Source organism: Furipterus horrens, unplaced genomic scaffold (genome assembly GCF_987537825.1).
Source record: "Furipterus horrens unplaced genomic scaffold, mFurHor1.1.pri manual_scaffold_11, whole genome shotgun sequence".
NCBI lineage: Eukaryota > Metazoa > Chordata > Mammalia > Chiroptera > Furipteridae > Furipterus > Furipterus horrens.
This window is the reverse complement of record NW_028327181.1, coordinates 51,096,211-51,119,477: the sequence shown is the minus strand read 5'-3', so window position 1 is coordinate 51,119,477 and position 23,267 is coordinate 51,096,211. Positions and strand designations below refer to the sequence as shown.

Here is a 23,267-nt window from a genome sequence, read left to right as displayed (position 1 = left end):
GAGTACAGAAGCATGGATTGTTAAAGCTGAGGTACAACATAAATCCTAAAATATCATCTCTCTCTCACTTATCTATCTACCCATCTATCTATCCATCTTCACTCCCTATCCAGCACCAGATAAGATATAGAATGTTTCCATCACCTGTAAGATTCCCTCATGTCCCTTTCCCAATATATGTTTAACCCCTGGAGGGAAGCACTGTTCTGCTTCTATAACCATCAATAGTTTTGCCTGTTCTCCTGGAGTCTCCTTCAAAAGAACCTGATCCTGGTCTTCATATAAATGGAATCATATGGCGTGTACTGTGCTATGTCTGGCTCTTCACTTACCGTAATGCTTGGAAGAGTCATCTGTGTTGTTACATCTGCCAGCAGGTCACACTTGATACAATACTCCATTTCCTGAACATACCATGGTACGTTTATCCCATTGCCATTCGATGGGCATTCTGATCATTTCCAGCTTTCTCAACAACATTTGGTATTGCCAGTCTTTTTAATGCTGGGCATAATAAACTCATTTTTGAGCCCCAGATCATCTACCAATGAGATATGTGAATAGGAGCAATCAAAGCTTAAGACTCTGAGATTCAGTTTCCTCAACTACAAGACCACCTCCAGAGGTTTTTATGAAGATTAAATGAGATAATGGTTTTATGAAACTTCTTGGTGTTAAACAATAACTATAGTAGCTATTGTCGTTATGATTCTGGTTATTACTGCAACTGATACAATTCAGGTTAAGAAAATCCCGTATGCAGTTAAGGGTTTCCTACACATCAAGATATTATTGGTTGAAATTGTCAAAACATAAGCATGTTTTAATGGTTTAATGTTCTATAAGGCAATTGGTATCAATTTATGAAGATGAAATTAAGAAGAAATTTATTTGTTCATCGACAACTATCCAGTGTGTACAATCCATGTTTTTGGCACTGTTTTAGATACTGGGTTTTCCTTCTTGTAGCATGTAAACTCTGGGGTGTAAGGGGGAGTTCGTAGCAGAAACAGCAGTCAAATAGATGAATCAGATAGTTTTATATAATGATTTTTGCACATGATGTAAGTAAAATACTGTGGTAGAGAATGTTGGGGAGCCTACAGTAGATAGGGGGATTGGTGCAGGTCTCTCCTGGGAGTTAACATTGGCAACGAGACCTGCATGATTAAGAAGAAGGATCTAGGCTTGCACAGGTCTGAGGACAGAGGAGTCCAGGTAGAGGGAGCTGCAGGTGCAGAGGCCGTAAGACAGGCACGAGCTGGGCATGCTGAAGGCCGGAGAGAGCCCAGGGAGAGCGGCGTGCGGGAGGCGACCTGCAGGGCCGTGGCTGGAGTGTCGCGCGGGTTGTTTCACGTTTTTAATTTGAGTGTATTAGAAGCCTTGAAGGATTTTGAGAAGAGGCATGGCATGATCTGATGTCTATTTTTAGAAGATTGCTTTTAATTATGCTATGCATAGAACAGATGGTGGTAGATAAACAGTAAGTAGTAAGCTGTCCCTGCTGTTGCAGGTGAGAAGGGGTGGTGGCTTTGATGAGGAGGCGGCAGGAAAGATGGGGTGACTATGAGACAGATTTTGTATATATTCCTTAGGAAGCAAGACTCTAGGATTGGGTAAGAGGGGGTGAGGAAGACTAGAGAGGAGGTGCTTTGGGAGCTATGCAAATAAGGCTCTCTTTTGACCATTGTCATAGGTTGAATTGTATCCTCTAGAAAGATATGCTGAAGTCCTGGTTCCTGTACCTGTGAGTGTGACCTTATTTGGAAAGAGGATTTTTTCACATGCAGTCAGGTTAAGATGAGATCATACTGAATTAGGATGGGCCTTTGACCCATTATGACAATGACCTATGCTGACGGGAATGAGTGAGCGGAGAGATGAACATTTAAGTTAGACAGGAAAGAGCTGAGAACACAGTGTGAGGCGAAGAAGGTTACTTCCTCTTATCAACTCTTTTGAGAACTGTACTGTGATGGGCAGCAGAGAAGTGAGGCAGCGCCTGGGATGGGGGCAGGGGGTCACGGGAGAGTGTTGTGTTTAGAGCTGTGGGAGTCTGTACGAGTTTAAGTGTGAATGACCCATTCAGGAGCTAAGTCCTTGAGAAGAAGAAGGGGAATGGTGTTAGGCCAGGACAGGAATGAGGCTGTTTCGCTCCCGTTACTAGCAGGGAACACGGAGAGAGGGGGTAGTGGTAAATTTCCTGTGAAGGAGAGCGTTCCGTTCTTACTGCTTCTGTGTCTCCGTGGAGCATAAGGCGCAGTCAGCACTGGAAGAGCAGGAGGTGCTGGAAGTCCCAGGAGCCACGAGAAACCATGAAGACGTTTGGAAAGTGGAAGAGCTAACATTCCAGGGAAGGAGAGCAGAATTACCAAAGGGTTGAGGGGCCATTGGACAATTTTTGGTCATTAATTCTAAGGGATCCTGGGCTGGGACAATGATAACAGCAAACATATGGTGCTTAACATATTCCAGGCATTGTTCTAAACTCTTTACGTACATCTTTTCAGTCGCCCAGTGAAGTAGGTTATACTATATTTATTCCCCATTTTATTGATGAGTAACGTGGGAGGTTCAGTAATTTCTCCTAAATCATGGAATTAAGAAGAGATGGAGCTAAGATTGAAACCAAATGGTCGGTATCATGATTTCGTGCATGGCTTTGCCCGGCCAGGCGCACCTGCTCAGGCCTTGATGGCAGTACCTACCATTTATTATTTAGTGTATCTGCTCAAGATCTCAGACACTTTACATGTATTAATTTGATTATCACAAAACCCTCATTAAGTACTAGTATTAGTCACCTTTACAGGGGAAGAAGTTAGGGTTCAGAGAGATCAAATAACACACCTGAAGTCCCACAGCAGCTAGCTGGCTCATCACTGGGGGCTTTGCTGGGTGAGTACAGCGAGTGAGGTGGGGGTCAAGGGCAGTTACATGGATGGACCAGGGAATCTCAGCTGCGTAAGGAGGGGAAGGGAGGCCCAGTGTGGAAAGGGGTGATTTATCAGAGTCTGGGCAGAAAACAGGCGGTACTCTTAAAGGGGGGTGATTTGAGAAGAGTAACAAAGCCATTATTAAAACAAGGTAGGGTTTAGAGAAACTACAGGGATGGTGTAGTTTCTTGGACTAGGGACCGTGGCATGCCGTTCTGCTCCAGGGCTGACGGGACAAGGGAAGGGAGCAGAGGCAGGAACAGGAAAGGGGTGCTGTGTGGAGAGGAACTCCTACAGCCCACCCATGGAGGGGCCGGGGTACAATCGCTCTCTCCTGCCCTCCTTTCTCCTGCGGGTGCCTCTCCCTGCCCAAACTAACTGGAGATCGAAATTCACAGAGGTCACATGAAGGCCCTACCACCTCCACATTTCCGGTCCAGCCTTGGGAACCTCCATAGGAGGAACAGGGCCTGCAAGGAAGGCACTTAGCCAGGCAGTCTTGAGAGGGGTCCTGCTCTGCCTCCCACCCACGGAATGGAGATGAGCAGGTGGAGGGGTGGGGCAGGGGAGGCACCGGGCTGGGGTGGAGGGGTGGGGTTGGGCTGGCAGGAGTGCGTCCTCAGCAGGAGAGGGCTGGGGGAGCACATGGGCTTCTCTTGGGAGTGGACCAAGGGCCTGGGTCGTGACATGCACTACTAAAGCCACCGCGCCAGCAGAGGAGTGTGGGGAAATGGAGACCTAGTCAACTGCTCGCTGTCAGAGGCACCCCTGCCCCTGCCCCAGGGGGTAGTGGATTGGAGGGCAGAGGAAATAGCAGGAGCTCAGTCCCAAGAGCAGACTATGCTGGGACAAGTTCGAGTGGGTGAGTTCCTATACAGGCTCCCCTGCAGCTTTCTGTTCTCTCAATAGGAGGGCGGCTGCCCCTCCCCAGCAGCTGGGCAAGAGAGGGGACTGGAGGCTGATCAGAGTACGTCATGTGTGCCATGAGGTCACCGCCCCCTCCTCCCCACCCCGCCCAGATCAGCCGTGGTCCCGTCTTTTCCTGGGACCCCAAATAGGCCGTCTTGCTTTGCTCCCAGAAGGAAAAAACTGAAAAATCACACGTGACATTAACTCAATAAATTCTAAGGCTACACCACACCTTCTGCCTAATTTCACTCCCTTTATTTTGTCTTCTCATCTCAGGTTTGCCCAGCTGCCTTATTCACCGTGACAGCAAATACTTGACCCAAATCAATGCAGGGAGGCCCAAATTTGATTACAAACCTTCTCTCATTGATAACCTCTCGGAGATACTATATAATAGTCCTCAAATTAAATTGTCCTCTCTTGGGCAGATAAAGTCTAAAAATAATTATAGCCCCTAAAAATCGTCCCTGGCTAATTTTTTATCCCTCTCTGTCTTAGACGGGTCTCTGCTCGGTGTTTTGGAAGAGGTGGGGTCCCCTGAGCCGCTGTGAGAAGCACGGCTTTGCGAGGAGAAGCGTGTGAGGATGGAAGAAACCGCCAGTGTATGTAGTGACAGGGTTTGGGTCCTGCCCTCAGTCACAGGTGGCCTCTCTGACTCTGTATAACTATTGAAGCTCTCTGAGACTATTCACTCACCTGCAAAGCAGAGAGAATATTAATATTTATCTCAAATGCTTACCTCTAGGTAACAAGGTATTCATTGCTAATGTCTCCGTGTAAAGGCATCTCACCAAACTGCACACGCTGCTCCAGTTTCTCAGCATCATTCCGTTGCCCCCTCCTCCCCCACTTTAGATGCACACATAGGAAGCGCTGTGTTTGCAGAGTGTGAGAGGAGGAAAGAAACAGGGGAAAATAGATCTTAGTCGCCCTCAGGCTGCCCCACTGGAAGTCTACAGGGTGATAACAAGAGGATTGGATCGATTCTCAGATTTCTAACTGACCTCTGAGATCTGCCCTAATCTCCTAGGATGTTTGGGGCAAGGAAGGAGTCTCCCGTCCCTGCGGAGAGCACCTGCATCCTTTGCCTCATCTACCCAGGTCTTCTTCAGGACTCCTCTTGGCCAGGATTCTGCTGTCAAGAATGAGACAGGACGGAAATCGTGATCACAGTCAGAGACAGGAATCTGGTGAGACTCTGGGCAGCTTTCCAAAGGGATTATGGCCCGTACATCTGAGGAGACAAGAAATGGTGTGCCGGGGTCCCCTGGAATAGAAATCAACCTCTGTGCCATTTGCTCAGCACGGGGGAGGCTGTGGGTGCGTGGTGCCCTGGGGAAGGTTTAGTCACAGGCAGAGGCCAACACCTCCGTGACCTTGGACTGTGTGTTTTCCCTCCCCAGCCCCAGGTTCCTCATCTGTAAATATTGAGGCTGGAAAGGTGACCTTGAACACTCTGTCAGTTGTAGCATTCTCCGATTCCGTCTCAGTGGTGGGGGACAGGGAGGATATAGCCCTCATAAATCTCTGCAGATTAGTGTTACCATCAAGCAGTTCTCTCTCATTCTCATTCCCTTGGTAAATAATTAGGATGAATAGAGCTGTGGTTTCAATATTTCTATTTTTGAGCTGTGTAAGCTTTCTTAAAAAAAATATCTTACCCAGCCCTGGCAGGGTGGCTCAGTTGGTTTGTCCCCATGCACCGGAGGGTTGTGGGTTGGAACCCCAGTCAGGGCACAAACCGGGGTTGCAGGCTTGAACCCTGGTCGGGGTGCATGCAGGAGGCAACCAATAGATGTTTCTCTCTCTCTCCTTCTTCTTTCTCTCTAAAATCAATAAACATATCCTCAGTTGAGGATTAAAATAAAAGTTCACATTTAAAAAATCTTACTCCAAAGCCTGTATAATATACAAGGGACCCCAGCAGAGCTTCTCTGTTGCAGTGGACGGGGTGACCTAGAGTCTGTCCTTGGCCACAGCTGGAGCCCTCTGCAGAGGACCTATTTGTCTCTTTGTTTTGGTTTCAGACACAAAGTACCAGTTTTCTTAAATTCAAACCAACAAAACTGATGGTTCAGGGGAGACGTTAATTGGACTGAAAGGGGTTTGTTTATGAGTGCCTCTCTGGAGGATTTGCCCCAGTGCGGTGATCATGGAACTATGTTCTCGGTCCTGCCCTCCACTGCCTGCTCGTGGTCCTCATTCTTCCGTGCCTGGTGCAGGCTTCTGCTTTTTTAGAACCGGACAATAGGATGAAAAGCACCATTTTGAAAGTCAGGCGTTGGAGTTTGGTTTCCAAACCTGTCTGCCCGTGAGAAAACCTCTATTCATCCTGTTGGGGTTTGTGTTTCCTGCTTTGACAAATGAGTGTTGGGCAAGATGGCTCCCAGAACATTCTGGCAAAATGGGATTATGTACCCTGAGCCTTTGCAGCTGTGGACACACGGTCTTCTCCCTGTGTGCAGCCCACCTGGCGACAGTCTCCAGGCCCCTGGCTACAGAGTCAGCAGGGGGAAGATGCCAGAGGGCAGTTTGGTGGGGTTCCCCAAAGTACTTGCCAACATCTCTGCTAATTCCATGGACTGAGGAGGAAACCGCCCTACTCCCCGCCACCCCCCCCCCCCCGCCCGGGGCTTGTGTGAGCAGGCACAACATTTGTGACAGAAAATAAAGCGTTCCCAGTAGCTGCTCTCTAGAGATTTTTAAACTAGTAGATGGTCACTGTCAGTGCCATCTGCAATTAGGCCTGGCCTGCACCCAGGTTACCTTGGGGGAGGGAGCTCAGCAAAGAGTGGGGGCACAGAGGAGCACAGGCCTCGTGGCCCCCAGTGCGGCCCCAGCCCTCTCCCCTGTGTGGAGACATGGTGTGGGTTCTGGGCACCGGGAGGGAGCCTTGGGGTCTCCCCGGGGAGGGGCTGTCAGGCCAGCTGGCAAAGCCCAAGCATTCTGCAGCTCCTTCTGCTCTTGACACTTTCTAGCCTGAGGTCAGCTTGGGGCAGATGCGGAGTAAGAGGCCCCCAGGGAGTTCCGGGCGTGGGGAAGAGGAAAGGCTGCAGGCTTGGTGTGAGCTGCGGCTCCCATCATTGCGGAGTAGTAGATGAAAGGCTATAGAACAGGATCTTACTTAATCCCGACCACCCTCCTGCCAGGGGGGTATTAGTGTCTGTGGTGATGAACGCCTTGTCCTTTACACAAGGAGAAGTGCTCCCCCTCACATCCCGGCCTTCGGACTTCTTATAAAATGACATTTATTCGAGTTTTTTCATATAAAGAAGTACAAAGAGGAACTCAAAGGATGGCCTGTGAGCCCACTCCCTAATTCCAGATAAACTCTGAAAATAGTACAAAAATTAAAACAACACATATACATGTTTAGAAAACTCAAACAGTGAAGAAAGTAATAAAACTCAAGGGTAAATACCGCTGTTCCTTCATTCCAGACCCTTTCCACAAAGGAAAGGAAGTTTTTGTAGTTTGTATGCAATTTTTTTCCCCAGAAAAACAAAATCGTTTGAATAAACCATCAGAGGGTTTCTATATATTTTTGTGTATATTATTTTTATTCCTATTTATATAAATAAAAGGGATCATACTGAAGCATTGTTCTGTATCCTGCTCTCTCTCTTTTTTTTTTTTTTTAACTTTCTATATCTTGGAGATTTTCCCACATCAGCACATACAGCTCTGTCTCATGCTTTTTACCCCCTGCCTAATATTCCATCACATGGATTCCAGTTTATTTAAACTGCACCCCCCCCCCCGCCCACCTCAAATGGCAGAAACTGTTGTGATCAATGCTGCGTGGTCTAGCCTGGTCCATATATTGTGGGAAAACCTGAAAACATGTGTGTAGGGTAAACTGGGGATGAGATCCTAGGTGAAAGGCGCCACGCATTGCATCCCCATCAGCACCATGCGGGAGCCCATGCCCCTGGCATTGGGAGTCACCAGGTGCGTGAGTTTGGCCAAACCAGTTTGTTTTTTTATAAAGGTTCATATTCTGATTTTTATTTCCTTAATTATGAAATAAGGTTAATCACATTTTTGTGTCTTCATTGGTCTTTAAATTTTTTTCTTTCTTTTTTGGGGGGAAATGATTACTTATTCATATTCCTTGTGCGATTTTCTGGTGTATTATTATTATTATTATTATTGCGCTTTTGGTAAACAAAGAGAAAACGCCTTTCTCACATGTGTTGGAAATGTGTTCCCGGGGTTTCGCGTGTGTTTTGGTTGCTGTCTGTGGCACGTTTTCCACAGGGAAGCCCAGCAGTGAGCGACGGCAGAGCGGGAGCCCAGGCCCCGCTGAGCCCCCGCCAGCTTTCCAGAGACCAGCTCTGCGTCTGTCCTGGGCGCCTGCTCTGCCTTTCCCCCAGGCTCGAAAGGCGGAGAGTTGTTCCCCCACCGCAGAAGCCACTTTGGGTTTTATTTCATCACAGTCATGTACTTTTATTGCCTTGTTTGTGTGCCAGATTGTCCAGGGCAGCTTCAATATCACATAACTTTATTTCTGTCACTAAAGACCACGTGTTCAATGTTAAAAATGTGTAACCTAATTTACCCATATTTTCTTAATGAATGAGGGGGTTTGTGTACTGCTTGAAGATTATAAATATATGCAGCTATGATTTTAGAAATTCTACGATTTTACTTCTTGTTTGGTAGCTTTTTCTTTCCCTCAATGAGGACTTGTGAGGTATTTTGGTCTCTGAGTTCTTAAAAACTTGAGACTCTTTGTTTTCTTCATTGTTAGAGGATAATTTGGCAGTGCATAAAATCCTTGGATAACAGTTACTTAACCAAAAACGAACTAGCTAACTAACTAGTGACCTACCAGTCTATCATCTATCTGTTTATCCATCCATAATCTGTCTATTCATCCATTATCTATTTATCTACCCACCTACCTACCTACCTACTGTCTCCTTACCTCTCTGTCATTAAACAAAATCAAGTAAGGAATCATTTAACAGTCAAACATCTCCCCAACTACCCAGCACAGGAAATGAAACACAGAAGCACCTCCTACACCCTTCCTCAGTTGCACTCCCCTCTCTACCTCCAGAAGTACCTGTTTTCCTGAAATCATGTCTATGACTTCCCTGGCTTTCCTTGTGCCTGTATAGCGCTACATACGCACGCATCCTTACGCAGTATATTGTTGCAGCGCATGTTTTAGAACTCTCTGTGTGTGATGTCATCCTGGTTTTTCTTCGGCCTGCACAGTGTACTCGACACTAACGGGGATCGTCTGTGCTGCTGCTGAGCGCTCTGGTTCATTTTCACGTGCCCTGTTGTATGGGATTCCATTGCATCCATCACTTTTCTCTTGGCAGGAATACAGGGCTTTTTCCCAGTTTGTCTTTAGCACAAACAATATTGCATATTAACCTGTTTGTGCAGATGTTGTTATTCACTTACATGAGGATTTATCAGGGGCATATACCTAAAGGCACAATTGCCAGTTTTAAGATATACCCATCTTCAACTGGATTAGCCATTGCCAAAGTTCTTTCCAAAGCACTTGTATCAATTTACACGCCAGAAGTGTGCAGGCATTCTTGTTCCTGCTTATCCAGGGAGGGAGTCTCAGGCATGCGCATCCTTACCGGTCTGCTGGGTGGGAAATGATATCTCGTTCTGGTGTTGATTTGACTTGCCCTGATATCTGTGAGGTTGAACTCCACTCCGTGTGGATCGGCCCTCCGAGTTTTCTCTTCTGTGACTTGCCTGTTATCTCTTCTGCCTGTTTTTTCTACTGGGTTGTTTCATTTACTCTTTTATTAATTTGAAGTTATTTATGTGTTCTGGAGATTAATGTAAATGCATGTTTCTAGTGCTTGACTTGTAGCTTCATGGTTGCTTTTGACATAGCACAGTCTAAATTTTTTCACTTGTTTCCTCCTTAGTCTGTACCTTTTGATCCTTGTTTAAAAGCCCTCCCCAGCTTTGAGAGCATTAACATATTTTCCAATATTCGTTTATAACAGGGTTTGCGCTTTATTTTTCATATTTAGGTCTCTAGTTCTCTTTGAATTGATTTTTATACTTTTCTGTATTTGCGTGTTGTATGTGTATTCTTCCAAATTGTTCTACCTCTATTAAGTGAAAAGTCTGTTGTGTTTTTTTTCCTGAAGAGAGTTTTTCTGTCATTCCTTCTTTTTACTATTTTCAGTGAGTTTTAGAGGAGTGGAGTAAAAAAAGAAATCTCTACTCAAAAATATTAGCAAACCCTTAAGTAGCACTGAGTAGTATTGTTCCAAATGCCTTGTATATATTAACTCATTTAATCTTTTCAACAACCTATGAAAAGGGTATTATTATTGCTTCCCTTTTGTATTTGAGGAAACAGGTTCATAAAGAGGTTTGAATCTTGTCAGCTAACTTCCAAACCGTGTATTCTTCACCCAGTACACTGTCCTGCCTCTACAAAAATAAAATTTAACAAACTCATAAAGTTGCTTCACTTTCTATAGGTTCAGTGTTTTGTGAAGATGGCTTATTTTATTTTATTTTTTAAATAGCCTTCCACTAGAGTATATTTAGATATTGGTCTCTTCTAATTAAAGTCTGATACTTGATTTTTTAAAATCTAATGACTAAAGCCTCTCATCAGAAAAAAATATGAATTTTAATGATTGCTTCTGAATGATCCCTTTTGTCTCTCTTCTAAGAATGTTGTTTGAAATAGTAGCTTCTAGAGTTGTCCTCTCTGCCTCGTCCTTTCTGCCATCATTTCTGCCTTTGTCTTGCCCATCGAGTACCCAGTACCTCTCTCTCACTGGAATTGTCTTCACTGATTTCCTTCAATACCCACCATGTTGTCCATACTTGCAACTCAAGTAAACTGTTGAGATCAGTTTGTATCTCTCCTGCGGCTATTGATCTAATCTCACGGATGCAGAATTATCTTAAATCTTACTGAGATCACCATTAAGATACCGCCTCATTTATTCCTCCTGTCCCTTGTAGCACATCTTTTACACAGAAGCTTTCCCTCTGGTTGCTCAGGGCTGCTGCCTACCCAGAGCCACCAGCGCAGCACAATTCAGGACCCCAGCCTCAGACCCCTCCTTAGCTCTAATCTGCCTCCCACCTGACTCCCAGAGGATGGTGGTGGAGAGAGCGCAGCCGCAGAACTGGGGGCTGAGAAGTCGTCCGGGCGCTACTGTGCACAGTCCAGTTCAGGCGGTGGCAGGCACACTTCAAAACCACCCCTGTTCCTGGCCAGAGGCTGCCTGGTAGTTGTCTGGTGACCTGGGTGTGCTCATACTACGGAATGGGTGCTCCTGGAGCTCTGGCTTCTTTCTGCCTGGAGCTCTGCTGGATTTATGGCTCTGTCTCTGGAAACAGACTTGGGGCAATGTTGGCCCTCCTCTGGCTTCCTGCCTCAATGGCGGGCAGAGGGTAGTCGCTTCCAGACAGAGAATGGCATGGTACTTTGTGATACAGCTAACGAGTTCCATGATAGCCATTTATATCATCAAGTGATGAGCTCTCTGCATCACCAAGGCAAAGAAGAGGGGGCTTTGGCTCCCGTGTCTTCTGACCGCCCACCTGTGTGGAGCTTCGCTTTTACCAGCTGTTCTTCTCTTCATGCCGCCCTTGTTCAGGATAAACCAATTGTTCCTTTGGAGGGTACAGAAAATGCAGATCATTCTAGACCCTCACCTCCTAACATTGGCTCTGTATCCAGTGGAGGAGTGACCTGTCCGTAGTTCTTAACACAGTATTCATAAAGTGTGGTCCCTGGGCCTGTGGTTATCATCAGCATCACCCAGAGGCTCGCTAGAAATGCAAATGATCAGTGCTTAGACCTGACCTACTAGATGAGGAATTCCTGGGCTGGCCATCTGTGTGCCATCCAGGCCAGTCTGAAGCATTCAGATACGAGGACCATGGCTCGAGCAAAAGCTGGAACTGCCACTGTACCTTCTCCGGAAGTGTCCCAAGAGATGACTTTGAAAAGTATAAAGGCTCCCTGGAGAGTCAGGTGCTCACTGACAGGTTTATTTTCATTTCATTTAACTCAATGTTTTCTAAAATGATTTGACCATAAATTCCTTAGTTCTGTCAAATGCTCTTGGTCCTGACCCCTCAGTATATCCTTTCTTTTCCCAATTCAAAGCCTCAGTACTTGAAGCTCAACATGTCTGCCCTCCAGCTTCTATGAACTTGTTCATCACTAACTAGATTTCTGGCTTAGCATTTCCCAATGGGTCTTGGTTAAAGCCTCAGAGTCCCAACTGCGCTCATTCAGATCGTGGGGTGAGGTTGCTAGGGGTGAAAGTTGTAGAAAGATTTGTGGACCTTGGCCTCAGTTTTTCCATCAATACGACGGGGGAGTAAATAATAACAGGCAACTAACAATGCAGTAGTGATTCAAATTTTAAGTAAATAGTACATGTGAAAGATCTTTGTAGATTGTATTATGCTACACTGTTCATAATTATTATGCAAAAAAATTAAGCTGTGTATTCAAAAGCTCCGCCCTTCTGCCTGGCACATAGTAGGTGGTCAGGAAGTTTTTGGTTCCTTTTAAACAGCATAGCCCTGAAGCAGTAGGGAAATGCTTAATCCTGTGGGCCCTTGTTCGAGCTGACACATAAGAATAATTGTAAGTAGCACAGACACTGTTTTATGTTCTGTCTTCCTCAATATTGATTTGTTTATCAAAAATTTTATTTATAAGGAGCACAAAAATAAACCAGCCCAAATTCTGCAGGATGTGTCAGGTTATGAATTAATGAGACCCAAATTTATGAGGGCTCTGAATTGTTACTTCCTTTTCTGACTCTTCTATTGTCGGGGCGGGGTGGGGTGCAGAAAGTGGCAGCGTCACAGGACCAGGGTCCCCCTCACCCTGGGACCCCTCCCCACAGCTCTGTTCCTCTCTCCTTCACCCCAGATGAAGATGAATGTCTCCAAGCACCAGAGTCTGGCTTCTAGAGCTGCGATATGGCTTGGATGATATGGGCAGGAGCCTCTTAGTTCAGCTCCAATAATTCTTTCTCTTCTATTACGTTGTGGGTTGTAATCCCAGAGTTTATAGCAGGAGAGTCTTTGTGGAAAGCTGTGGGCCCCCGGGGATGAGGTGTTTATTCCAGAGTGGAGGGGCTGAAGGAAGCAGTGGTCGTATTTTGTTATGTTCCTGCTGTGCTAGGACCTGGTTCTCAGAGTCTGGTTTCTGGACCCCGCAGCATCAGCATCCCAGGAGACTTGGTAGAAATGCAAACTCTCGCGCCCCATCCCAAATGTAGACTCAGAAACTCTGGGAGCGGGCCGGCTGTCCATTTTAACGTGGCCCCCTGGCTTTTCTGATACACACTCAGATTCGAGAACCACTGATCTGGGAGAAGGAAGGAAGGGGGAGAACTATGGTGGGTGGTTCTGGGCACCCATGAGGGTCCCAGCAAATACACGTAGTCATTGAACGCACGTGATGGTTCTTCTTGCACATGGCACGTGAGAATGACCTAGAGAGCTTCTTGAAAATAATGTTTCCCTAAGCCCAGGCCCTGACCCACTGAGTCAGAATCTCGGAGTAGTACCTAGGCGGATGTGCTTTTAAAGCTTCCAGATAATCCCATCATGCACCCAAGTTTGAGATCTACTGATGTGCAGGTTGCCTCACTGAGAAAACATGTGGTTTAGGTTGCTTTTACACTTATCACATGCTTTTCCATAAGAAATTTATTTTGCCTATTTATGTCATAAATTACATATTCATTATAGGGAAAAAAGGGAAATATAGAAAAGTTGAGAGGAGAGAAGAAGAAAGCCTTGTATTCCATCTATCCAAAGCCAGTTTTCAGCATCAGGTGTGTTTTTCAGTCTTTTTTTTTTTTTTTTAATACACTTGTGTGAATTTTTTTACAGCATTGTGATGATATTTAATATAGCATTTTCTGTCCACTTTTTAACTTAATTTTACATCTTAAGTCGTTCCGCCCATTGTGATACTTTTAAGCACAGTTTTCACTATGTTCTCGTGGGAGCATGACGAAAATACGGCTTCTCTCCATTTTCATGAGCACATGTCTCAGGCTGGGATTCAGAGTCCTTTCTTCACAATGTCAGTATTTCGAGCATATCACGAAATCCTGCTGCGAATGTCCAAGCAGAACATTAAGTCTCTTTCTCTTTGGGTTTCCTCTTCCAGGGCTCTAACCTGCTCTCCGCTTCTTTCCACACACACCACCCCGCAGGCAGGCGGGCACATTAGACTGCCAGGGAGTAAGGGCCGGTGGCGGGCATTCAGGACAGGACACAGCACAGACGTCTGTCCTCTCCCGGTGTTTTCTAACCGCCGTTCCACTTGTCGGCTGCTACTGAGGATGGGTTTCTCCAAGCCACAAGGCTCTGGTCCTGTAGTGCGTGGTCCGATTCATAAACGTGCATGTAGGTAGAGCAGTCCTGACGAGACCCAGGCCTCTGCACTTTGGAAAGAAAGAAAGCAAACGAATAAGGCAAGAAAGGGGTGGAAGGAAGCGGAGGCAAAGGAAAGGACGGTAGGACAGGTAGACTGGCGTTGATGTGCTCCGTCAGAAATGCCAGATTCAGGCCCCGCGTCTCCCTTTCCGTACCCGCTGCTGTCAACGTAACTGCCCCAGGGCTTTCTTCATTGTTGTGCAGTGTATATATATGTAATATGTGCGCTTTGTTAAACAGTAATATATAATATATCTGAATATATTTATATATGTTACTATATAAATATTTACATGATGAAATATATTATATATACTTTATATATTCATAAAATATACATTATATATTTATGTATTATACATTTATAATATATGTTGTATATTTATGTTTTATATTTATAAAATATATTATATATTTATGTATTATATACTTATATAATATATTGTACATTATATAAATTTATGAAGTTACATGTACATACTTTTTCTTGGCTGCTTCTACCTTCTGACTTAGCTGCTGATTTGAATTAAGTTCAGCACCGTTGGTGGGTGAGCCGGAGCTGAGCATTTGTCTTCTTGTGGTGTCATGGATGCGCCAGGTAATTGTGCCCCGTCTTCTTGCAGGACATTATGGGAAGGATGCTTACCGAAGTGGAGGAGCTGATCTCCATAACTTCATCTCTTCTGGATTTGTCACATTAGGAAGAGGACACACGAAGGGTACAGTGGAAACCATTTTTTACTAAAATACAGAGGTTGCCTAGGGAAACCCCCATCGGAAATGCAAAGATGGCGTGGGGGCCAGAGGTGTGCCCAGGACAGGAATAAGTTGGGTGGTTCTGTGGCAGCTTGTTCTGGTGACATGCGTGGCTCTTACAGGAGTGACCAGGAGGTCACAAGTGTGACGTTAGAGGGCAATCACAGACTTCCAAGGGACACACATCCTGCTCTGCACAGGGTGTGGCGGGGCCCCAGGCAGGCAGCGTGGTGGGGAACACTGCCAATGGACGCAGCATTTGCAACGTGTTTATTGTCTTCCTGGCTATTACTCCTTTCTTTCTAAAGCCACGTTTTATATAAACTGAAGTCAATGCTTTGTACCATGAGTTTCGAAGCCAGCACGCATGTCGAGAGTTTCAGCATCCTCGGTGTGTCTGTGTAAACTCTCTCTGACGTGAACACCCAGGTAGAGGTGATGCAGACCTTCCAGCCGCAAGCCGTAATCACGTAGCATTTCTGCTGAGCTGCTTTATGACCTAGCTGACAGCTTGCAGAACACCTGTGCAGGGGGTCTGGAATCCTCCATTCTGTCTTTTGTTTCAACAGAGTCCTGCTAGTGTTGTGAGCATTCTGTCCTGTCAAGAGTAACTGGCTCTCTTACTCCTTTGATTACCTCCCTAACACCTGTGTACTGTTACAGAACAAACTGTGAATCTTGTTGTAGGGATGGTACATCCCTCTGAAATATGTGTCTGTTTTAAGTGTGAGTGAACAAGGAACTCTGCAATATTTTCTTAATTTCCTTGCACCTACTTTTTAAATTCCCTTTGTGATGTTTGTTCACCCTATAGAGAAAAAAAATATCTGTATCTGTGTATGTATTTTCTGTTGTGTCTCTTTGTGTCTAAATAAAGTTTATTGAGGATACAGGTGGCATTCGTGGCTAACAAGGGTTGCAGAATCAAATCGGGACCAGTGGCTCCGGAGGGCGAGGTGGGCTGCCCTATAAGTCACTGAAAGACACAGTCCTAGTCATACCCATATCCACTCATGCCTGGGACGTCAGGCCCGCGCGCCGTCCACTTCATCATAATTCTCTATCACTGTGAAACAAAACACTCTTAAAGTTGAGCATTTTAAAACGATGATGAACGTTTATTACCTTGGGTAGTTTCTGCAGTCCAGGAATTCGGGAGCCACTGAGCAGGGTGCTGTGTCCTGAGGCTGCAGTCCCAGCGCCAGCTGGGGCTGCTGCATTGTCTCAGCGTCGGGCTGGGGCTGGGAGACCTGCTTCTCAGGTGCTTCCCTCACAGGGCGCTGGCATTGGCAGAGGCCTTGGTTTCTCTCTGTGATATTCTCTCTGTGACTCCTTGAGTGTCCTCACAGTATGTTGGCAGGGCGTCCTCAGAGGGGCAGACCCAAGGAAAAAAAGACAGAGCCACAGTGTCCTTAATGACCATCATTTCCATAATATTCTATTGGTTATACAAGTCAGCCCGATGCAGAGTAGGAGGAGACTTCACAAGGGTGTGACTATCAGGTGCCAAGGATCACTGAAGGTCACTGGTGGTGGCTGCCATCCTCCTATAACCCAAAGAGCTGAGCTATGAATGTGGATCTTTCAACAGAGCACAGCAACTCCTACGAAGGTTTCTGAGCTGCATTGGTCCCACCGCTGGCCCTGCTCCTTGTAGGTGGGCCCCTCTGGGACACCAAACAGTTCAACCCACAGAACACATAGTTGTGGTTCTTGGTTCTCACGGTCGCTTAAATTCTTCATGAGGCTTGCTCTGTGCTAAACAATATTCAGAAGTAAACAAAACAGAATCTGTTCTGTGGAGCGTATCCTCCCTGGGGAAAGCAGACAAAATAAGTTCCTGATGACAGGAACAAGGAGTCAGGGAGCTCTGTGGCAGGAAGCCACTCTTGGGTAGGGGAGTCATTGAGCAGACGCCTGCATCCCAAGCAGAGGCCCCAGGAAGGCCCTGACGTGGAAGCTTCCTCGTGGGCTCAAGATGTAGGAGAGAGGCTGGTGTGAGTGCAGCAGGATAGAAGAAGCCAAGGGCAGAAGGAGGTGGAAACAGAGAGACAGGGGAGCCATGCCATGCATTTATCAGGCCGTGGACAAAATTAAAAATCACAGCGCCGCCATCAGAGCAACATAAAGGTCATTCTCTATCCGTACCTGTCCTTTTAGTCACTGCCACCTGGGGCATCCAAGGGGCCTTACCCTGCCCGTGGGTGGAGGGCTTTGCTATGGCTACTGCCTGTTATCTCCCTCTTGCCTGTGCGAGCGGGGCCTGCCTCCTCAAGTCCAGATCTTCTGCATTCTCTTCCACCCAAAGGCCTCTGAAACCTCCCCGTTCCAGGAATGTAGCTTGTGTGTATTTTTTTCATTTAGATGATAACTAAAGTTTTATAAGCTAAGAGAATGGAGGGGGTGGGAGGACAGAGGGGGTGCTTTGGAAATGAGGATCTCTTTAGTCCTCACACAACCTTGTTCTCTGGAAAAAGGACAACTCCATTCTCCCTTCCTTCAGAGCAAGCCAAGCCCGACTGTAAGGGGTGCCTGTAAGCTCACCGACCCCATGTGAATGCCCCGGGGGAAGCAACCACTCAGGGGTCTCTGATGTGACACGTTCTCCATTGTGTGTGTTTAATTCTCTTCCATTCCGTCCTCTTTTGTTTCAACTCCATTACTGACTTTTTCTGGTCCCTCTTCCTTTATTTTCCCCCTGCCTGTGCCTAAGGCCTTCTGGTGGCACGTGGCCACTGTGTGGACCCAGGATAACTCTCAGAACTAATGGGGCAGTCAGCACGGGCTTTAGAGGGAGCATCATTGCCCCACCAACCCGAGACAGATTATCTAAGATCCGCGCGTGATGGTCCCTGTTCTCAATGGCACTGGTAGCCCTCAATGGAAGCTTGGATGACACCAGTCCTGTGTCCCATTTCACAGGCCCAGAGGCATTAGGAGATAGAAATGTACTCCAGCTTCAGGGAGGACTCCTTCGGTTTCAGAGAGCTCTTGTTAGCCCCATGTTACAGGAGAAAAACTGAAGCTAGGGTGGCCAAGTTCATCTGCCCAGATAACATCAGACAGTATTGCCCCATTCCAAATCCAGGCTCGTTTCCCAAACTTGAACTCCCAACCTCTGTGTACCCTGCCTCTCGCCAACGGGAGGGGCCGAGGCAGTGGATGGGCTGCAGTTCAGCGGGAACCGCACACTGGTGGGCACTGGGTAACCGATGGCTGTTTCTCATTGGAGGTACCTTCTGTGGGACAGGAAGTGACAAAAAGGACATGGACCAGGAAGTAGAGCATTAACACTGTGTAAGCAGGGTCTGTCCTTTCAGAAACGAAGTTTATTTCCCTCTAATAATTTTTCAGGGTCAGTCTACACCTACAGAGACCCTATTCTATTTAGGCAGTTTGTTTAAAATCTGTCAGGTAGTTCTTTTTTTTTTTTTTTTCCTTCTCTTGAGTCTGGTAGAAAGAGCCAGAAGAATCTTTCCAGAAGCTCTTACACATCAGTAGTGTTAATACCAACGACTCCACCCGTGCCCCCCAGGCCATCCCAGGCCTTAGTCCTTGTGGGACTGAAGGACAGCACTCACTGCAGCTGTCTTCTGCCCTCAGCGGTTTGCAGAGTGTGATGTGCTGGTTACTGCTGCCCGTCTTCTAGTGTCTTGCTCTGTTCACTGGGTGCTTTCCGCCATTCCAGGAGCCAGCGAGAGGGGTGTGTGTTGAGGGGTGAGAGAGAGAGGGAGCAGGATCCCAAAGCCTTTGCTGAAAGGTGGGCGCTCCAAAGCGATTGCCCCTTTGTGGGAGGCAGGCAGTGTGGCCCGTGGAGCCATTCACGCCCTGTAGGCACGTTGGCTGAGTGTGCCGGACACTGTTCTTGGCATTGAGGATGCAGCAGGCAGGAAGCAACAACAGAAGTCAAGAAAGAAAGGAGTAAATATATGAAGTATGTCAACACGGAGGTAAGAACTATGGAGCAAATGAAGCAGGGAAGGGAAGGGACGAGTTCCCGTTTTTATAAGAGCATCCAGCAGGTTTCAGAAAAAGGTGACATTTGAACAGAGACCAAGGAGGTGAAGGACCAAGTCAGCTGGATTCCTGGGGAAGGTTCTCCCGGTTGAGGGAGCAGTGGTGCATCGCCCACCTGGCTTGCACGGCGACAGCTGTGGGCCGGAGCAGATGAGCCAAGTGTGAGCAGCAGCGATTGGGTCCGAGAGGGGCTGGGGGTGCCTCCACAGCAACTGTGGGGTCGTTGGTGGAACTGGCTTCCAGTCGAGGCCAGAGGAAGGACAGAACGTCTACATCCTGAGGCACTGGGAAGCTGGAAGGCTGGGAGAGACAGGTTTAGGCAGAGGTTGAGGGTGAGGTAAATTCGCTCTGGCTTCATGTTAAGTTTTAGATGCTTATTAATAATCCATGTGGAATGTCAAGTTCATGGGGGGTGTCCTGGCTGGGGATATAAACGAGGGAGTTTCCAGTTCATGAAGCCAGGAGCCTGGGCAAGATCAGCTGTGGTGTGCCGCTTCCCCAGGGGGCAGGGGCTCGAGAAGGGGGTCACGGGGCGCCTCAGCGTGGGGAAGTTGGGGGGTGAGGAGGGTCCCCCAGAGGAGACTAGTCAAGTGTGGGGAGCCAGGAAGCAAGACAGTCGTGGCAGAAGGTGTCTTGGACATCGAGGGGGAAACAAGCAAGGGTTTCCGGGAGGGAGCGAGCTGCTGTCCGCTGTCGAGGGGCCCGGTGAACTGGAGCCTAAAGTGGCCACTGGGCGCAGCATGGGGTCACCGGAGGTCATTGGTGACCTGGACAAGAGTACTTTTGGGGTGGCAGTGCACACGTCTGTCCGATGGATGCAGGGAGAGCAGATACTGCCTGGGATGTGACCCTACGTGACCGGGGCACACTGAGTAATGGGAAGAGGGGGGTTCATGACACTAGCCTCTCTATTTTGGGGTATCTTTGAAATGCTCCATAATAAAAAGTAAACGTGTTTTTAAAATAAGAGAGTGGAGGAAGAGAAATAGGAGACAACAGGTACAGTCTTGAGCATTTTAATGTAAGGGGAGTGGAGAACAAGGGCGGCAGCTGGGAGTAGGGTATAAAGGGGACTTCTGTTGGGTGGTTGCTGAGATGGGAGAAATCACAGTGTCTTTGTGTGTCCAGGAGTGAGCCACTAAAGAAGGGCAGATTGAAACTGCGGGTGGGGAGGGGTTTCAGAAGTGATGTCCTTAGTGGGTGAAGCCTCTGCCACCCAGGCAGAGGGGCGGGACTTAGAGCCACAGACAGAAGGTGGAGAGTGCGTGACCACAGGTGCACGCACGGGGGCGGATGCCATTGCTGCTCGGGTTCTCAGCTGTGAATGAGGGTTGGGGGACCAGCCCTCCCAGTTTGCCCAAGACCATTGCAATTTTAGCACGGAAAGGCCTGTGTCCTCAGACACCCCCTGGTCTCTGGTGTAGGGGGTGGCTGGTCCCCTTGTGACAATGTCTGAGTAGACCCATCTGCACAGCATCTTTGTCACCCATCTCTAGAGCCCGTAGTGGCCTGAGGACACTGCTGCCTTGGCTGACCCCTGTACAGCCTTCAAGTAGTCAGAGCCTTGGGACTGGACTTCTCTGAGGCCACCTACCTGGGAGGTGCAGGGGTGCTGCCCTGTGGGGTCTGGAATGGCCCCCAACGAAAGATCCTGGACAGAATGTCTTCATTTTGTCCAAATGATGCCCCCCTGGGGACTAGGCTGGATAGGGCCCACCCCGCTGCCCAGGCACTCCCCATGAGGCCTAAGGCAGAAAGTGAGGGAGGGGAGTAAATGCTATCGCGTGTTGGGGGCGTCGGAGCAGGTGTGATATCAGAACTGGAAACGGAACCAGCCTGATGCCGGTTTAGAAGGCTCAGCAAGAAGGGGCGCTGCTGAGATGGGAGCCCGGCTGCTCAAGATCCCAAGTCTAAGAAGGAGGAACATGGCCCAGAAGGAGAGGCTGGAGAGATTTCAGTGCCTGGGCCCAGGGCGCTTGCTCCCTGAGATGAGGATGGAGCAGAGATGGGCTCTGAACATTCAGAAAACATACAGGTGTTAGCCAGTCATGAGCCTGGGCAGGTCATGGGGGGGAAGAGGGCAGGGCGAGGGAAACCAAGGGCCAGAGCCTTTTTTTTTTTTTTTTTTAATTAATCCTCACCCGAGGACATTTCTTTCCTTGCTTTTAGAGAAGGAGGAAGGGAGAAAGGAAGGGAGAGAGAGGAACATTGGTGAGAGAGAAGCATCGATTGGTTGCCTCCCGTACGTGCCCAGACTGGGGATCACACGTGCCTGGGCCTGGGATCACCCGAACCTACAGCCCTTCGGCTCTGGGATGACACCCCAACCCACTGAGCTACACTGGCCAGGGCAGGCCAGAGCCTTGTGGTCCGTGTGACGGGTGGGAGATGTTAGAGGGCCAGAGGCGGGGGGGCTTCTGGTGCTGACAAGATCTAAGGGAGGGCAGGTGGCTGCATGAAGGGGACAGGAAATCAGAACTGAGGGCAGGGCCCTGGTTCAGCTTTGTCAGGTTCCACCTGGGCTGTGGACACCCCAACCCGCACTGTTCTTCTTGGTGTCTCTCCTCAGCCCTTTCTTGAGCCCCACTGCTGGCCCGAACCCTACACGCCCCTGGACTTATGCTCACCTCTTCCGCCGGCCCATTTGTCAGGGCACTACCATGGCCATATGTGACACAGGGTTCGAAATTAGGTCTTTTCTTCCAGAAAGGAAAGAATGAGTGTGTAGGCTTCTACAGAACTGCAGGCTGCCACCCCCACACCAAGATTTGAGCAAGAGCCTTCAGACCAGCCTGTGAATATAGCAAGGCGACCCCTGAGCTGCGTGGCTAAAGGAATCCAGCTTAGATATTTTCACACTCTGAGGGCCCAGGGGAGTGAGTGGGTTTGAATAAACCAAGGTATTCACAGGCTGGACTCCAGATAAAATGCAGAACTCAGAGGCGTCTGGTCTCCATGGCAACAGTGAGCCTGGAAGCAAGAGAGAAGGCAGGCTGGGTCTGGCTTGCCTGAGGTTGGCCCCTGAGCTGTACCACCTGGGAGCATTCCTTCCTGCACCTCTGCATGGGCTAGGGGAGGGCAGGAAGGAGTGGGCCGAGAGCAGAGAACTCTCAGGCTCTGCGCTGAGGGCACCAGAGGTTTAAGCTATCTGCTGGTTCTCACCTGCCCACGTGGGGCAGCTGCCTCTGTGAACTCAGTGCCTGCTCACTCCTGATGAACAGCTCTCCATCGAGAACAAGGCGTTGAGTTGGTGTGCTCAGATTTATTCCGCGGTAGTTCTTTTTTTAAAGATCTTATTTATTTATTTTTAGAGAGAGAGGAAGGGAGGGAGAAAGAGAAGGAAAGAAACTTCAATGTGTGGTTGCCTCTCGGGACCTGGCCCGAACCCCAGGCATGTGCCCTGACTGGGAATCAAACCAGCAAGCAACCCTTTGGTTCACAGGCTGGTGCTCAATCCACTGAGCCACACCAGCCAGGACTCTCCACGGTATTTCTTATGCTCCAGGCCAGCACACACAGGCTGTCCCTGAGCCTTACCCTCAGGACAATATGTGGTATCAGTGGGACTATTCTGTTAGTTAGAATTGAGTTAAAATCACAAGGTGACCAATTGGTTAAAATGGATTGTCTCAGAAGCAAAACTGGGTCTGCATGAATGTTGACTTTGATGCTTACCCAATGAATCCGTTTCTCTGTGTAACTGCTGTTCAAACAAAATAAAAGGAAATAAAGCAAAACAAAACCCAGGGCAACACCTTTGAGAGTTTCAAAGTTGGATACTTGAATTTGTGATCTCAGCCATTTTGCTTAAAGGCAGCTGTTCTACGAAATCCCCTTTCTCACATGGGTCCCCCCAAAAGAACACCTGTGACCCCTCGGGAAGCAGAAAGGGTGCTGGGCCAGGACCCTGTCCCCACCTAGATTAGTTCTGGCTGCTCCGTCTGAGGAGCGTGGTGCTTTGGACCCCCTTCCTGAGCCACCCACGAGTCCACCTCTAAGGTAGGGCCACCGAATTTGCCATTGAGAGACCCACTCGAGGTACCGAGGAAGTTGTCCATGAATTTTTCACGCCACTTTCTGGCTCACCTCATTCTAATAACATGCTTGGGTCGAAGTGGCACATTGATAGGTGAGGACATATCTAAGTTGTCACCCAACTCCCGCTACCAGGGTAAATGGTGGCACAGAGAAACATTCCCGTCCATAAGGCCGTTTGCC

At 48.0% G+C, this 23,267-nt stretch overlaps 1 protein-coding gene across 3 annotated transcripts in view; it reads left to right on the top strand.

The window, feature by feature from the left end:
- SHISA6 (shisa family member 6) overlaps positions 1 to 23,267 on the top strand; it is a 272,872-nt gene that overhangs the window by 112,968 nt on the left and 136,637 nt on the right. For 2 of the 3 annotated variants that reach the window (XM_090291440.1, XM_090291439.1), the window contains exon 3: positions 14,900 to 14,995. The exons of the other annotated variant lie outside the window; for it this stretch is intronic. In XM_090291440.1, the coding sequence (XP_090147566.1) occupies positions 14,900 to 14,995 (96 nt within the window). The remainder of the gene's footprint in view (positions 1 to 14,899; positions 14,996 to 23,267) is intronic. 3 annotated transcript variants of the gene reach the window in all.